The sequence below is a fragment of the Achroia grisella genome, unplaced genomic scaffold, assembly GCF_030625045.1.
Source record: "Achroia grisella isolate CSIRO2021 unplaced genomic scaffold, CSIRO_AGI_Agris_v1 utg853, whole genome shotgun sequence".
Lineage (NCBI taxonomy): Eukaryota > Metazoa > Arthropoda > Insecta > Lepidoptera > Pyralidae > Achroia > Achroia grisella.
In genome coordinates, this window is record NW_026713043.1 from 870,618 (window position 1) to 886,653 (window position 16,036).

The following is a 16,036-nucleotide window of genomic DNA, read 5'->3' on the forward strand; positions in this document are numbered from 1 at the left end:
GCAACATTTTAAGTTTATTCACAACAATATTTATAACCTCGAATTGAACTACTACTAATACTATATGTAATTACTTTACAATTATTCACATCTCTTTTAGAAATAATAGATTATATCACCTTTATACGTATCTTAACATGACTAATTAAGAAATTAATTGCCTGTACAAACAAGGAATTTGCGATTAACCTAAACTCTCTTATACATTCGGGTTCTGGTACATTCAATCTTTATTTCCAATCACAGCAGTAAACAGCCAATTCTGCATTGATTGGCAATTTACGAGTCATTTAATGCAACCCTAATTGGACCATTAAATGCCCATAAGTGTTCACAGTTCTTAGTTTCCTAGTTGAGGAGCATGAGGGAAGTTTTGTTTTTGGTTGTGGCGTTTGCCAATTATGTCAGTCGGATGGAAGCGTATGTTGTCGGCGCTGGATGTGAGTGATCGTTGTTCTTCAATTTTAATAACTTTCTAATGTTGGTACTTCTGAAACCTATTTAGTTCTAGAATGCAATCGACTTGTTTTTTTTTTTTATTTAGAGACAAGCTATTTCGCCATCATGTTTTCACTGAAGTAGACTTTGTAAAAATCGTTAACTTGTTTGTCTACCTATTTCTTTACTGCTTTGTAAGCCGAACTTTGATTAAACGGGGAGATAAGGCAGTAAAATTACATGATAAGAGGCGTAACATCTTCAGCCTCAAGAATTACAACGCAATTAATGGTATCACGGGCGCCACATAATAAGTACGTCATGTCGTAATGCTATTTATGTATAAAGGCGACATTACAAAGCTTTAAAAGTTTATTATACGAAACGGAGAAAAGAACATTCTGGCTGGGTTAAATTTAAGTTACTACAGTGTTTAATGATTTTAAATATTACGAATGTGGTACACCTGAAATACTAAGTCATAATTTGTAAATCGCGTCAACTTCTAAGAGTGAAACGAAACGTTACTGAAACTGTCACCAGCACCATGCTACAGCGCACATGATACAAGCATGTAATACTATGCGAAAAATAAAGATTTAATATTAAAAAGTTTCAGTTCCATTTTTAAATTTGGCTCGAATAGAAATCTGATAGAGATTAGTAAGGGCTGACCCAAAAGCATGCCTGTAGGTATAGATCAATTTTTTAGCACAGATAAGAAATTTAGCACAGATATTTAGAAATACTTGGTTATATAGACCAATTTTGAAGGATTTGTGCTCAATAGAAATTTTGCTTGAAATTATGCATTTGAGAATAACGTTTTAACACTGCTTTTGGATAGATTGTATTTAAGTTTCTCTCATAAGGGCATATCGGGCAACTCTTAAAACATAGTGTTTATTTGCTCAGTGACACATATCTTAGTAGAGACGAGTTTAGGATCCTGAACGACTGCGTAAAACTAGAATAAATGCCAACTGTGGGAGTGTTTAATACCAACTAAATATATCATTATCAGCCATAAACCAGTTTGATTGATGGGCTGCTAGTAATAATGGGTCTACGACAGAATTCTGTTACTCTATTAATTTATAAGCAAGAACGTGTTAAATAGTTCTGCGGATCATATCGATGAGCATAGACACGAGAATTTATATTTTTATTTAGATACATTTTTTAATGTCTTTTTACTTGTACGTACTTATTATGCTTTAACATATACTGTACATATTCATAGACTGTAAGAGTAAACTTAAGCTTATTCATAAAATCAAACCCATTTTAACTGATAGTGTTTTGTTGCATTCTTTCAAATTAAGATATCACCTGCAACAAACAAGAGTTCAAATTTAGATGTTTTTAATACATAAGGAGGGTTAATAAGCAATATGATGAGCATGTAGGTACATATTATATATTTATTTTGTTATCTTCAAGTATTTCAATATTTAAGTATTAGAAATATAGGGACAGTAAGTAAGTCACTATTCACATTTGTTTTTGCAAAGAATTGGATACGTTGATACTGTAATGTTAATACTTTCTTCCGGAAGTTGTATGTGTATAATACATATATATGGTATGTCCTTAGTAGAATTAATTTGATTAAGAATCGTCAAAAAAGTTGACAATGATATTCAATTACAAGTATTTCTGACTATGATTTTATTTCATTTTTTTTTTCTGATATTAATAGAACATGATTTCGCAGTAAATGTCCGATTCGCCCAAATGCTATACACCGACACCAAATATCAAGTGCTCCGTGAGGAAATGATCAAGACAAACACAAGAAATCTGGTGTACCACTGCCGAGCTGACAAAAGTGATTGTGATGCCGCACTCGCCAAGATGCGATATAAGGCCAGCAAACACTTCTACGCTCTGTCCAAAGCCGTTGTGGACTACGTAAAGAATAAACGCCAGGCGCGACCTACCGGTTACGTTGGTAAGATATCAAAAACTATCATAATAATTGCCTGGACAACTCACACAGCGCTATGTAGTCCCAAGCGAAGCAAAGTTTGTGTTAGAAGTACTAGGCAACTGATAGAAATACTTATAAACATTTTTATATAATGTACATAGAAAAAGCCCAAACCGAGACAAACAATCATACTCATGAATATAAATATTTGCATCATGCGAGGACTATTTTATTTCTATTTCTATAATTCCAATATTTTAAAACTATGTCACTCATAGAAAACTACTATTATCTTAATATATGTAAAACTAACAAAGTTATGCTAATCCAAGTTTACATAAAAATTAAATAATTAATATTAACCTTACATTTAAACAACCAAACATTACGAAAAGATATTCATATGTGTAAACAATAAAAGTCCTTTTACTTGATTTTCTTTTTTTTAATTGTCTCTTCCAATAATTTTCTTTTCAGGTACTGCCACCTTCTGCCAGGACAACATCTGTGTTCCAGACACCGATCCTCCGATAGTGTTCGGTGGTTGTTTCACTCTTGTCTCGTGCGGAGGCAATCAGAGCTGGCATCTCGACCCTGTAGTCTATAAAAAGAAGAAGGCGAAGTTTTTCTAGATAGTTCCAAAAATTTACTACAAAGTCATTTACATACGAAAAACTTCGAATCAGTGTAGAATTATCTCTAAACTTATTTAAATAATAATTACAAGGGGTGCCTATGGCTTGATGGGTTCTGGGCCCGTTCAATATTTAATTCTGACCTACCCGAGGTTTACAACCCGTAGTTTTATATCTACTATTCTAATTCTTGTTCTTTTTTTAAAGTTTTTGGGTACATTGTGTATATTATTGTTATTATATGGCTAGAACACTCTTATTTTTTACGTCTTTCGACGTAAAAAACAATTAGACAATGGAAATTAAACAACTCCCAATTTTTCCCAAATCCCCAAATATCGTCATCTTCGGGGAAGTAAACTCCCAATCTGGAATCTATGTTTATAAGAGTTCCTTTTATATGAGCTGTAGTACTTATTAAATATAATGATTATTTTTTATCAGTATTATTTAGTTATTGTATTATGATCTTTATGGAGCATAGAACTGCAACTAAATAGCCCATTAGCTATGTTTTAATTAGAGAACATAACATTTATACAAAATGTCATAGTCGAATCTAAAACCATAGTACATTTTAAAGTGTATAACAAAAATCATTTAAATTTCAAATACAAAAACTTTCGCAAACAAAAAACAATTGAATATATTGAAAGTATTTAATTTCATCTCGAATATGCATGGGAATAAAACCGCATTATCAATATGAACCAAACATTGATTAGCATACCCGTAAAGTTCACGATCAGAAATGCAAAACGAAATAAAAGCACTCCACCACCTGTGCATTGTACTGACAACAATGCCTGCATTGTTAGCATTATCTGATAATACGAATAATGTAGGATTTAGCTTAAAACAGCGTGCCACGGCGACTCCGTATTACTACCAAGCATGTCATTACGCTATTGAACACCAAAATGATGGTTTTAATCTATTTAGTTGTATTTCAATATATTAGCACACAATATGTGAAAAGCGAGATAGGACACAGTGTGGTTATGAACAAGTAAGTATTATTGCGTCATATATTACCATAGTCACATTTTTAATAAGCAATTTTAATATTCTAGATCTTAGCAATGGGCATTACTTAATAGACCCCGATTGCTTTCAGTGTAACTTGTCAGGTTAACCTCCCCCTGGAGGCCATCTTGGTTTCCTCACCGCAATCAATTGGCTTGACTTCGTGCTCATCCTTTTATCGTCCAATTTGTGTATTGTATACATAAAGTTAACCTAGATCTGACAATAATCCATTTAAAAATCCTTATATTTTATTCAAAGATATATATATATATATATATATCTCGCATAAAATTTAAAAATGTAAACAGGTTTACCTATATATAAACAACTTATTCTATTTATTTGGATACCATAAATTTATTAACTTATGATATAATAAATTAGAAAATTCTTTACACTTTATTTTTTGTAAAGTCTTCTACGAGAGACAAAGAAATACAACTAATTACAAAACTATAGATTTGTTCTAATAGTAATTATATATTTATTTATCATTTACTAATAAGTATAAATTAATAATATTAAATTTAATATTAATAATAATTTATTAATATACTTGTAACATCACAAAGGTTAGTCAAAGTGAAGCCTGTTGGGGCGAGTGTAGCCAAAAGTTTCGTTCCCCTAACGGAGATACCCCCTCCGCATGCGCCCCACTCTGGGAGACGGCACATGGAGGACTGTAGCCAGAAGCACGAGTATCGAGAGGCCCACGAAGGGGCTAATGTCGACATTTTTGGAGAATACTATGACGAACGAGTGGCAAAAACTGTGGCAACTGTTATCATACCTAACCATATTGACCGTGAGTATAATATCACTACTTTGTGGTGATGTTTAAAGTCTATTAATTATGGTCGTCCAAAAATCGACAAGTTAACATTACATACATACTCGTTTGACATTTGGATTGAAAAATTCTGTTAATTTCGTGTTTTCTTTTATAATATTTCTATGAAGATACTATTTTTGTGGCTTTATTATTATTATATTAACCATACAATTTTAGGTAAGCACTTCGAGGTGACAACACAAGTGCCATACCTCACTGTGGGACCTATAGAAGCCATCGGATACCATCCGAGCACCATGAAGAGTGAGCATCCCAGTGAATGTGACAAGATCTACCAGGACCACCTAGCAGACCTTTACTCTGATGAAATGACGGATTATTCTGAGGAGTCTCTAGAGATGGCCAGAATGCCACTGTTCCGCAATAGAGTGTTACCACAGTCATTTGAAGAGAGACTAGAAAACATGTACAGCGACATAAATATGTAATTAGGAAATCATTTACTACTTTTATACTTTGTTATATGAATAAAATAAACTTTACTATCTACGGGTGTATATATCTACATATTAATACGTGAAGCAAAAGCATTATACACCTTTTACGACATTGTATCCCACTGGAACGTAAATGGTCTCGTACAGTGCGGTTACAGAGGAGCTACGCCCCGCGTACACTTACATTGTTGAAGGCACTACCTGCCGAGGTTTTCTCGAGAGATTACAGCATGGGGTTTTTCAACAAGAGTATATAAGGTTGCAACCCGCACTCCACTTGATTGCCATCATCGTCTTATAGAAAAAGTTTACTAGGTAACAAAATAAAGTTGTATCCGTCAAGCGGGAGTTGGCCTTCAGCCGCTCCATAAGCCCTTCCGCGGGTTTGTGTGCCATCTGCACTCGCCCTCTACCATCCGGTAAGGTGCAGCCAATAGCAAATAAAAAAAGTAATAAAATAGGTAATCATAGGTATAGTAGGTATAGGTAATCATAGTATAGGTAAGTCATAATTATTATTTAAAATGAAATAAAAATCTACAGTAAATATTTTATTTATTTAAACAGGGCCAGCTTGTAGGTTGTATTTGTTAGGTACTTTCACATCTTTGTCCTTCTCATCAATTATTTCTTCCGTATCATCATCATCGAAATCATCCATGTCCAAAGGATTTCTAAAAAAGGATTAAAAATTTAGTTAAACACCTGATTAATAAGGTTTAATCAGTTTGATTTATAGATTTTTGTTAATAAATAAACTATACAACGTACTAATTAAATTAAATTATATAATAACATACTAATTTATTTTTTATATCTTCACGGAAGATTCCTTAATAGAGTAGGTAGGACAGATAAATTCATACAAATATTATAAATGCGAAAGTATATCTGCCTGTTTGTTTATTACAAATTCACGATTAAATGGTAAATAGGTATGCAGACATTTTTTATCACTATCTCTACCATCCTATCCAGTTATCTACTTCAGTTGAGAAGAACTGATAAGAAACTCCACTCCATTTCAACCATCTCTTACAATCATCCACTTTATACTAGTACAAAATATATAAAATTAGTACTTACTGATTCCAATTGATTTTGTGTCGTTTTCTGAAACCAAAAAGTCATGATTCAACATGTATATTATTTAACCTGCCTTATTCAATTATTTAAGTCATATATTGCTATCATTTTTTTTATTAAATTGTCATGACTAACAAGTCAACCACTCACAGGGTGGTAAATGGCAACTGTCGCCTAATATATGAATAGCAACACGATTATCACGTCATCATGTGACAACCGTGACGCCACTAATTCGTTGGAAAAAGGGATTGTTAATAATATTGACGAATAACGCGATTGCTAACATTGTACCATGTCATGATCACCACGCGGTTCCTCCTATAAATCATCATGGTACTTGCCATTTGCCAAGATACGCTAACTGACTTGACTCTATGCTCGTCTTATCATCCGCTACTGGTGCCCCGAACGAAAACCGTTAGCGCAGACGAGTACATAATTCCATTATCATACATAAAAAAACTGATTTTTGATGCCTGCGTAAAAGTGTACAAATAAGTAAAATAAATTTGTTATATATTTCATAAAAGAAACATCTATATATCGTGCCGCACCTGTTCGTAGCTATGTAATCCTGGTCCATGTACTCCTCAGACACTTCTACAGAGAGAGGCTGACCGCGATGATCTTGTAAAATTCCGAAGAACCGCGGTGCTCGCGTCACGGTGAATAACAACGCTGTAATATCATCATACATTATCATCTCACACATCATTTTAAACAGAAAAAAAACACTTTCCATTACGACTGATATCCCCTATTAGAAGCATTTATAAGACCCAAGATTAAACTTCCTGATTAACATTACTATATTCCTGTTCAAGATTAGCTATCCTACTTTTAAGCATAATAACTAATTTTAGTCTTTGATATTGTTTTTAAATAAATTTTATTTCTTCGGTAGATGCTTAAACATAACGACACTCACAATTACAATAAACTTGTATAATAAAACACTCAAAACAAAAGAAAAACAAAAAACCATAAACATTGCAACAATTACAAAAAAAATGTACTTTTACCATAGGTATTGTTTATAACATTTGCATTTGCGCCAAAGAGTAAAATAAATATACCAAAGATTGCGCTTACATACCACACACGCATTTGGCGATATTTATGTTTTTGAAGTGGTTTTTATATTACTACTTTGATTAATTAAATTGGTTTACTGTTTTGATTTATTTGTTATTAATAAGGTGACTGCATTATAAAACGAGGCATTTTCAACTGTCGACATCATGGTGAATATAACGCTTGACATGTCCGCTTTTAACTAGGTATATTTGAATCCAACGTGGCAAGGATGAGCCTACTTTCATTCCGCAGATTAATTTTTAATTTTGTTATGAGTGTTTCCTTTACTGGAAAGTCAGAATATCAGTTAATCAAAATGGACACGCAAAGTTTTTGTCCAAATTTGAAATCAGGACTGACTGTTATCATTATTTTGAGTAATTTAGGAACGCAAACTTTTTTTCTTGTATATCCATTGAAATAAAACAAACCCTAAATGCTAACTGTAACTTACTACACAATATTAGTAAAAACATAACCAAATCGTTAAGATGGATGTTGTAGGGGGTGATTTCCGTATCTACTGAATCGATTCTGAAAATTATTTTAGTATTATATAGCTCACTTATCGAGGAAAGCTATAAGCTATATAACATCATGCTAATAGGAGCGGTATAGATTTTTATTATATTTTTATATATGTATACCTGTTTTGTAGTAAAAAAAAATTACTCACAATCATCTACAGCACGAATTCCTCTTAAAAATATACACAAAACAACAAAAATTATATGTAACTTCAATTTCGTATCACCCATTTTAAAATTATATGTAAACACTAGCAATTATATACTACGTGTTATGCTAACAAAATTCTTATAAACTTTCCAAAGAATTTCAGTTTTATTTAAACCATAATTATCGCAATGCTAAAATTCCTTAATATTCTTATTGACTATATATTTTACACGCTTGAAAAACGTATGGAAGGCTTTGAGCAATCAATCAATACTCTAAACTTCCTCTGTACTGAAGTTTGGAAACTTTCCTCTTGTTTACTAAAACTCATATTGTTCATTAATAGCTAGTAAAACATCCACAATTTGGCTTACGTAATTAGTAACAGTGAAACGTGATCATGTACTTACTGACACGTGAGTCAAAACTTTACGTGATGATATATGTATTTTTCGATGCATGTATTTCTGGTCTACTGAAATATAGGCCTCGTGGCTAGTTCAGTTGTTAGGCTCTTGCTAAACTATTTTTTTATAAATTTATTGTTACTATACAAATAGCACAATAAATAATTCATGGCTTGGGCGGTCTAGTGGTTTTGGACACTTGGATTTGGCAGATAATTGTCAACATTCAATTATCAACTATCCCAAAAATGGGGGTTCTTAATTCAACTGTGCTATTGTCCTTATTGTTTATGCAAGTAACAAAACAATGATTTTTCTATTTTTGGTAGATATGTAATACCTACTTTTATCACGAATCACGTTCTAAACCAAATGGTTGGAACAAAATCTTAGAACTTATATTAAAAAAATATGATCTTACTCTTACAAAGAAACACGTACTAATACCATTAAGGACATTAAAAGTATTTTATTTTAATAAAATACTGTATTTAAAATACGTATAAAATACAAATCATTTAATGTTTTAAAAACAAGTTAAAAAACTATTTTGTATTTTGCAGTTGATTGTATTTGCTATTGACTATATAATTTACGCTGTATCATGAATACCTAACCAAAATGGAACAATGACAGGTTGTTGGAATGATCTTCCGAGACACGTATTTTTTTATATTTTACATTCTAATTTTCCAATAAATAATATTAAACTCAACCCTAATGAATCATTAAAAGAACGTCTACGTCAAGTAATAACTTCATAAACTCAATAATTTACGGAATCACATAAAAAATCGTATACGTACTCCATTAATTAAATCATTCCATATCAGTATTACAGTACATTCATTTAGAAAATAATAATCGCTGTATGATTTATATGGAATAATCATCCTCGCGACATTCCATAATGGCGAGTCGTGAGACATTTTTGTTTTTATTATACCTATATGGATTTCATAGAGACTATGTACTCGTAACTATCTCCTACGGATAGGGTTGACGTGTATGAAACCATAAATCTAGAACACTTAATGGCCTTTCCGATGTATACCCAGTAACTATCTTTAGTAATAGGCAACACTAGCCTCGAAAAAAAAACTGTCTTTAGTCTCATATGAAAAAAATAACAAGGTCTCCAATACTTGTCTATGATATATTAATATGAGGAAACTTTGATTATGTATAATGAACGTTTCTAAAAATCTGTTTTTTTTTTTATTTCTGACTGGTTAAAAGGTACAGTACTCTAGAGTGATTTAGGTTGTAAATAATATTAATTTGTATATATACAAAACTCTTCCGGGCGAAGCACGCGCGGGTCACTAGTAAGAAATAAAAAACAGAAAACCGGCTGATATTATTTAATACATTTATTTTTGTAATACTAAAATCTAACAATGATCTATCTTCATTTATTTCTTTCTTTTTATTCCTATCTCTTTGGTTTTTTAAGCAGCAGGACACATAAATTAAATTAACAGTAATTTACTTTATTCAGATTCTCATTTTCTATAAAATAGGTTTCCCTCGCCGCCCCATAGCCGTCTCCCGCCGTAACCAATCAGATCCTGTCTTAATGCATTGTACTTTTTGAAGAACAATTTCTTTAGAATCCGCTTACGTCTCTTGTCTTCCTTCAAGCACGACTCTAATTTATCCATACAGACGTCTTCTCTGAAAAGAAAAATATGTAAATTACAACTTCGTTACTTATAAATAAAGTTTAATATTCATTAATTTGGTTCTAAATTGTTACTTGTAATTTTGGTCTAATAACAACTTGACCGGCTCCGTCTTGGTATATTTGTCGGGGAGACGAGACCCTGGCGGCATTTTGGAGAGTTCCTTCATGATGCCCATTATTGTATTCTCTAGCTGCGCCAATTTTGGCACCATTAGACGTTTTATTACCTGTGGAATATTTTAAATATTTAGATTACATACTAGCTGTCTTTTGACATACAAATTAATAACGCTATAAAAAATAGGGGTTGGTGATAGAACGGTGAAAATTTAGGGTTGTATGTATTTTTTAATGACACATAATAAAAAAATATAAATAAAAATGCCTAAAAAATAAACATAAATTTTGGGGGTGGACCAATAACCCTTTTCACTTAGGGATACGAAAAATAGATAGTAGCCGATTCTCAGACCTACTGAATATGCATATAAAATTTCATAAAAATCGGTCAAGCCGTTTCAGAGGAGTATGGTAACTAACATTGTGACACAAGAATTTTATATATAAGATGATAGATGATATGGAGACAGTCATTGAATGCGACAGCTAAATTGTATTAATATACATACACAAAATACAGTAAGACATTGTAATACAATAGAAAATTTTATTAATTAGAGCTTACTAATTAATAAAATTACAAAGATTATATCCAGTCTGAAGAGACAAGTACATACATACATGCTACTGCACGAACTGAAATAAATATGGAAGATCAATATATCGTAAAATATTCAGACTAAACAAATAATATTATAAACCATCATATTCATGAATACACATGGTTACACCATGCGAGGAATCGAACCCGCGATCGCCGGAAAGTAATGTAGTGTATATATATACCTAATCCGCTAGACAACCGAGGCCGTCATTGTATCTTACATACATCCATACACCCGATTCAGTTCTATCAATCAGTTCGCTATGCTTACTAGTAGTCCATATAATAGTTAAATTGGCCTGACCTTTCCGCAGCGATTGCCAGTTTTACACGGTGTTCTAAACTTTCTACCCAAGTCCATTGTTGGTAAATTTTGTATCTGTGTTATTACATTAGAAAAGGTGCCCACAGCAGTCTTTTGAGCTGAAAAATTGCCTTTCAAATTTATTTTATGTAATCAATTATCTACAAGGACATTTATGTATCTATGAAATTAAAATTTTATTAAGTATAATCTGTGGCATTGCGTGGGGAATGCGAAGCTATACCCCCTGGCGCCATAACAAAATTAATTAAAAAATTTGGAAATTATTACAAGTATTTTTTTATTATTTAAAGAAATAAAGTTTATAATTAATCTGCATTATTTGTATTTACCTATTTCTTTTTACTAATATACTCCTATAAATAGGAGGCCGCGAATTTCCGTTTGGCCCCAGGCAGGGAAAGACCACGCTATGCCACTGCATATAATCCATTTCTATTTTAAAGTTCATACGGAACTAAGTACGTTACATTTTACGTATAACTACCATATATTTATTGATAACCTATTCCACCATTTGATACACATTCAAATTTTAAACCAAAAAAACTAATCATTTTTGGGTAATACATGACCCGAGACACGCAGTAATAACGTGGATTTCTATTTGTAATAAGATAAAAAAAATCGGCTTAATAGATCTAGATCTATTGAAGCGATTATGAAGTTTGTGCGTTGTATGGGGGTACAACTCACAAACTTTATCTCCCTATATTACTTAAATTAAATTATAAACTCTGAATTACATTCACACTCAAAATTCATAGTACGCAATTGTGTAATAAAATTATGTAATAAAGTCTACGAACCCATTTTAGCTTTTTTAGTTTTACCAACCCGAGCAATTTCCGGTTTATCACCACCTTCGTCAGAACTTTTGTCGCCATGCACAACAACTATTAATATTACTAACATATATAGCTGTTGAAATAATAGACAATTTTTTATAATCATTTTCAACCTATGAGTGAGTAACAACCTCAATTGGAGAGAAGTATGGAGGTACTGTTTTAGGTGACTCAGTGCTTCTGCTAGGTTTACAAAACATCTATTTGATTTCCTATTTGCACTTGTAATACTAAATTTCCAAGTGAATTAGAGATTGTGGAATGCAATTAACCTAATGTTTATAAATTCAAGTTATAGCTACCAAAGAAATCAATGAATCGTAAACGGAAGTGGTAAGGCAGTAGCGGTCTTATGCATAAAAAAAACTTATAGAAGGTTTATAAAAGTGCGTTATTCATAAACCTATTATAAAGCCTCGCTAACTACGTATCTACGTATGTAACTAGGTATACATATAAGTGTTCCAGTATTCATATTACTTCTAAACTACTACTCCTATTTTACGTACTAGAGGTACATAAAATATATTGTATAAGTGAATATTTAATAATTTTCTTAAAATAAAAAGTGAGGAAATAAAATATTTAAAATTTTGTATTGTCAGTTTAGTAAAATAAAACATCCGAACACTCCAATAATTGGATCACTAAACATATTTAAAAACATTCGAAGGATAATTATTACTCTGTAAGGACAACATGACTGACATAACAAAAAATACTGAGACTATCCTTGGCAGTTTTAAGCCATTCTGACATGTTGCTGTTGTTTACTGTTGTTCTGTGTTTGAATTGAGGTTAACTATTTTTAAGTTATGTTTAAATTTAAAACTTCTTTTTTGTTTGTGTAATTAAAGACACCGCTCTATTACTTATACTGATTGAAACTGGTTTGGTCAATTGTGTAACTAATGTCTAAAAACTCCGAAAAAAAAATACACAAAAAAAATGGTATTAAAAACGGAATCACGAAAACCATTGACACTTCTTTTTTGCAATGGTCTGAAAATATTACAAGTATCGACGTAAGCAACAGAAATATCGAGACATTAAATGAAAATATACAGTTTCCAACCAACTTGTTGAACCTGAACTTATCAAACAATGTACTAGCCGAAGTGCCCAATGTAGTGCTAAATTTGAAGAAATTACAAATGTTAGATTTATCGCATAACTTAATTAAGTATTTTGACGAAACGCCGAGCTTCTGCCATGTTATAGAAACACTCGATCTAGCACATAATCACCTAGCAGGACCTCCTTACTGGGTGTGGTCTGAATCACCATCGAAACTATCCAAACTCGATTTAAATTACAACTTTAAACTATCAGACTCCTTCATAAACGGGTATTTGGAAGAATTGTTGCAGTACAATGTGTCCGTATCCGAAATAAACATATCAAATTGCAGATTGAATGACCACATAAGCCTGTTGGGTACATTCAATAAAGTTAAGACACTTGTTCTTGGTATACCTAATTATAGTAATTTTGCTAACCACATTGTTGATGCACCATGTGTAGGCCTAGATAAATGCTGCGATATAGAAAGACTGATTATGAGCAATACACAGATATATAATATTAAACCAGATATTGTTGTATTTAAAAATATTGTTGAAATCAATATGTCCCATAACTATATCTCAGATCTACCGAATGAGTTCTGTGATTTAGTTAGCCTTGAAATATGTATATTATCACATAATAACCTTCTATATTTACCGGACGATATTTATAAATTAAAAAAATTGACACACTTGTATATAGACTGTAATGCACTATGCATATTGCCAGAGAGAATTATTGAACTGTTGAACCTTAAAGTTATTGATTTATACAATAATGGGTTGTATGATGTGCCTGAGGGAATAAAAAATGTGGCAGAGTTGGACTTGGCGCAGAATTTCTTTGATGAACCAGATGATTTGGGTTACATCAATAGAAAAGAAAAACTAAGGTTGAATATTCTGGACAGATTTGATGGAAGGTATAGTATAAATTGATAGTATATTTCTTTTGGTAAATTATTCTTACAGTATAGATGTTCAATGAATGATTATGTATTTGGTTATTGGTTTGCACTATACATACTCTCTGTCTTTCAAGCAAAAACTACTGAATGGATTTTAATGAAACTACAACAATATAGCTTGTATATTAATATAACACATAGGCTTGTAATGTAGCCCTTCGGTAAAAGCCTCCTCCATCTTCTGCCGACCCTCTCTATTCTAATAAACACAGGCTATAAATTTCACATGCACACAGGTAAACCATGCTGGCACAGCTAGTTGTGAATATTACTAATATCAATAATGTTACACCATTTGTGTTTTTGTAAATGGCAAATATTATAGTATTAATAGAAATAATTGTTATTTAAATAAACTCATTATATGCACTTCTGAAAGGTCATATTTTTTATTCTACCACATCACAAATAATAATTTGTCCTAAGCAACAAATTCATTTGCACATTTACAACTTCAATAAGGATTTGTACCTAACATACATTTATTTTAGGAAAATAGAAGAGGCTAGACCTGAGAGTGAGCACTCTAATGACACTACAGATGATGAGGAACTTCTGAGAACTCTGGAAAATACTGAAGGTAACATTTTCATTATAGTAGGTTCACAACATCTTAGTTTCTGGCCAGTTCTCAACCATACTGGATGGTAGGGATAGTGATAAAAAATATGACATGCACAAGAGGCCAAATGATTTTTAATTTGAAGCTCTTAAGTTAGAGTAATAATTGCTATTAATAAATGAGTTCCAATTATTGTTCTTCAGTTCAAGCAGTAATCTAAATATATATATTTATATATAGCTATATTAAAAAACAGACTTAGGTGTCCTGTATAATATTTAATATATTTTCTTTGCACATTCCAGTATCAGAACAACGATATGATCCACCGAGTTCCCCTGAAGATTGGGATTCTGATGAGTACTGGGTGCCATGCTATCCTCGGCACGTGTCCCCGCCTCCTGATTCGCCTTGGTTGTACTTTGTGAAGAAAAAAATGGCAGAAGGCCACTTCTGTCCAATGGATGCTCATCCTGTCTCTGTGTCGGAACTAGTGAAGTATGAAAAAATTTGCAATCCTAGAATATGGACTGAGTATGAAGGACAATTTGATGACTACTCAGATGACAATAGCTGATTGTTGTGTAGCTATTATTATATTCACATAGTACCTGGATGAACAAGCTCTCTCTTATCCTTAAAGAAAATAGTATGTATACACATTCATTGTTATAAAATGTATTATTGATATACAATAGATAGTAGGCTATCCCAGTCCTTAAAAGAGGAAGAAATAATATTTCCTCTCAGTATAACAAAAATGTCTACTATTTACAGTAGTCATCCACCGCGCAACCAACTGGGCGCGCGTAGGCGCCCGGTTGATTGGGCGCTACACACAGGTGCCCCCGATCGCCCCTCCGATCAATCCCTCTTCCAATTCAAATGGAGATCGAAATTACGACGGCCTAATCCGAGGTTCGAACACCTAGCGGTATCCTCAGAATAAAGTCGTATCCATCTGGCGGGAGTTTGTCTTGAGCCGCTCCATAAGTCCTTCAGCGGGTTTGAGTACCATCTGCACTCGCCCCTTATCATCCAGAGAAGCTGTAAAGGCCAACTGCGGTAAACAGCATTAGAGTACAAAAAAATAGCCATCCCAAGTAGTAAATGAAAAACAAATTGTAGTTGTAGGTGACATATTAATTTCAATCTAGAAAAGATCTGTAATTCTATAAATAAGTATTGTTACTAGTTAAAAATTCTACTATTATTCCTTATATATAATATTATTGTTTAATCATGTAATCACTATTATCTGAATCTTTAACAATTTTAT

General features: G+C 32.3%; 5 protein-coding genes across 5 annotated transcripts; 3 read left to right on the plus strand and 2 right to left on the minus strand.

Moving 5' to 3' along the window:
• The first annotated feature begins 361 nt into the window (after positions 1-361).
• LOC131852539 (uncharacterized) lies at positions 362-3,003 on the plus strand. Its single transcript, XM_059203217.1, has 3 exons — positions 362-440; positions 2,156-2,392; positions 2,849-3,003. Exons 1-3 carry the CDS (start codon positions 362-364, stop codon positions 3,001-3,003), a joined length of 471 nt encoding a protein of 156 aa, XP_059059200.1.
• Positions 3,004-3,926: 923 nt separating this feature from the next.
• Positions 3,927-5,316, plus strand: LOC131852547 (uncharacterized). Its single transcript, XM_059203227.1, has 3 exons — positions 3,927-4,015; positions 4,608-4,840; positions 5,045-5,316. The coding sequence occupies exons 1-3, from the start codon at positions 3,927-3,929 to the stop codon at positions 5,314-5,316; spliced, it is 594 nt and encodes a 197-aa protein (XP_059059210.1).
• A 568-nt stretch (positions 5,317-5,884) lies between these two features.
• LOC131852548 (uncharacterized) lies at positions 5,885-8,249 on the minus strand. Its single transcript, XM_059203228.1, has 4 exons — positions 8,168-8,249; positions 6,969-7,092; positions 6,412-6,438; positions 5,885-5,999 (listed from the first exon to the last, which is right to left on the minus strand). Exons 1-4 carry the CDS (start codon positions 8,247-8,249, stop codon positions 5,885-5,887), a joined length of 348 nt encoding a protein of 115 aa, XP_059059211.1.
• Positions 8,250-10,046: 1,797 nt separating this feature from the next.
• On the minus strand, positions 10,047-12,266 carry LOC131852536 (uncharacterized). Its single transcript, XM_059203214.1, has 4 exons — positions 12,122-12,266; positions 11,292-11,410; positions 10,336-10,490; positions 10,047-10,253 (listed from the first exon to the last, which is right to left on the minus strand). The coding sequence occupies exons 1-4, from the start codon at positions 12,264-12,266 to the stop codon at positions 10,082-10,084; spliced, it is 591 nt and encodes a 196-aa protein (XP_059059197.1). The 3' UTR covers positions 10,047-10,081.
• Positions 12,267-12,934: 668 nt separating this feature from the next.
• LOC131852513 (leucine-rich repeat protein SHOC-2-like) lies at positions 12,935-15,622 on the plus strand. Its single transcript, XM_059203184.1, has 3 exons — positions 12,935-14,150; positions 14,687-14,775; positions 15,063-15,622. The coding sequence occupies exons 1-3, from the start codon at positions 13,072-13,074 to the stop codon at positions 15,332-15,334; spliced, it is 1,440 nt and encodes a 479-aa protein (XP_059059167.1). The 5' UTR covers positions 12,935-13,071; the 3' UTR covers positions 15,335-15,622.
• The last annotated feature ends 414 nt before the right edge of the window (positions 15,623-16,036 follow it).

Excerpts from the sequence above, each read along its gene's own strand:
- LOC131852539 (XM_059203217.1), top strand. The coding sequence starts at position 362 with ATGAGGGAAGTTTTGTTTTTGGTTGTGGCGTTTGCCAATTATGTCAGT. Across the intron at positions 441-2,155 it reads GTATGTTGTCGGCGCTGGAT|TAAATGTCCGATTCGCCCAA; the intron begins GTGAGTGATCGT and ends ATGATTTCGCAG. Across the intron at positions 2,393-2,848 it reads GCGACCTACCGGTTACGTTG|GTACTGCCACCTTCTGCCAG; the intron begins GTAAGATATCAA and ends TTTTCTTTTCAG.
- LOC131852513 (XM_059203184.1), top strand. The coding sequence starts at position 13,072 with ATGTCTAAAAACTCCGAAAAAAAAATACACAAAAAAAATGGTATTAAA. Across the intron at positions 14,151-14,686 it reads CTGGACAGATTTGATGGAAG|GAAAATAGAAGAGGCTAGAC; the intron begins GTATAGTATAAA and ends CATTTATTTTAG. Across the intron at positions 14,776-15,062 it reads AACTCTGGAAAATACTGAAG|TATCAGAACAACGATATGAT; the intron begins GTAACATTTTCA and ends TGCACATTCCAG.
- LOC131852548 (XM_059203228.1), bottom strand. The coding sequence starts at position 8,249 with ATGGGTGATACGAAATTGAAGTTACATATAATTTTTGTTGTTTTGTGT. Across the intron at positions 7,093-8,167 it reads AATTCGTGCTGTAGATGATT|CGTTGTTATTCACCGTGACG; the intron begins GTGAGTAATTTT and ends ATGATATTACAG. Across the intron at positions 6,439-6,968 it reads GATTACATAGCTACGAACAG|AAAACGACACAAAATCAATT; the intron begins GTGCGGCACGAT and ends TTTTGGTTTCAG.
- LOC131852547 (XM_059203227.1), top strand. The coding sequence starts at position 3,927 with ATGATGGTTTTAATCTATTTAGTTGTATTTCAATATATTAGCACACAA. Across the intron at positions 4,016-4,607 it reads CACAGTGTGGTTATGAACAA|GTTAGTCAAAGTGAAGCCTG; the intron begins GTAAGTATTATT and ends AACATCACAAAG. Across the intron at positions 4,841-5,044 it reads CATACCTAACCATATTGACC|GTAAGCACTTCGAGGTGACA; the intron begins GTGAGTATAATA and ends ATACAATTTTAG.
- LOC131852536 (XM_059203214.1), bottom strand. The coding sequence starts at position 12,266 with ATGATTATAAAAAATTGTCTATTATTTCAACAGCTATATATGTTAGTA. Across the intron at positions 11,411-12,121 it reads AACTAAAAAAGCTAAAATGG|CTCAAAAGACTGCTGTGGGC; the intron begins GTTCGTAGACTT and ends GCAATTTTTCAG. Across the intron at positions 10,254-10,335 it reads TTATTAGACCAAAATTACAA|AGAAGACGTCTGTATGGATA; the intron begins GTAACAATTTAG and ends TTTTCTTTTCAG.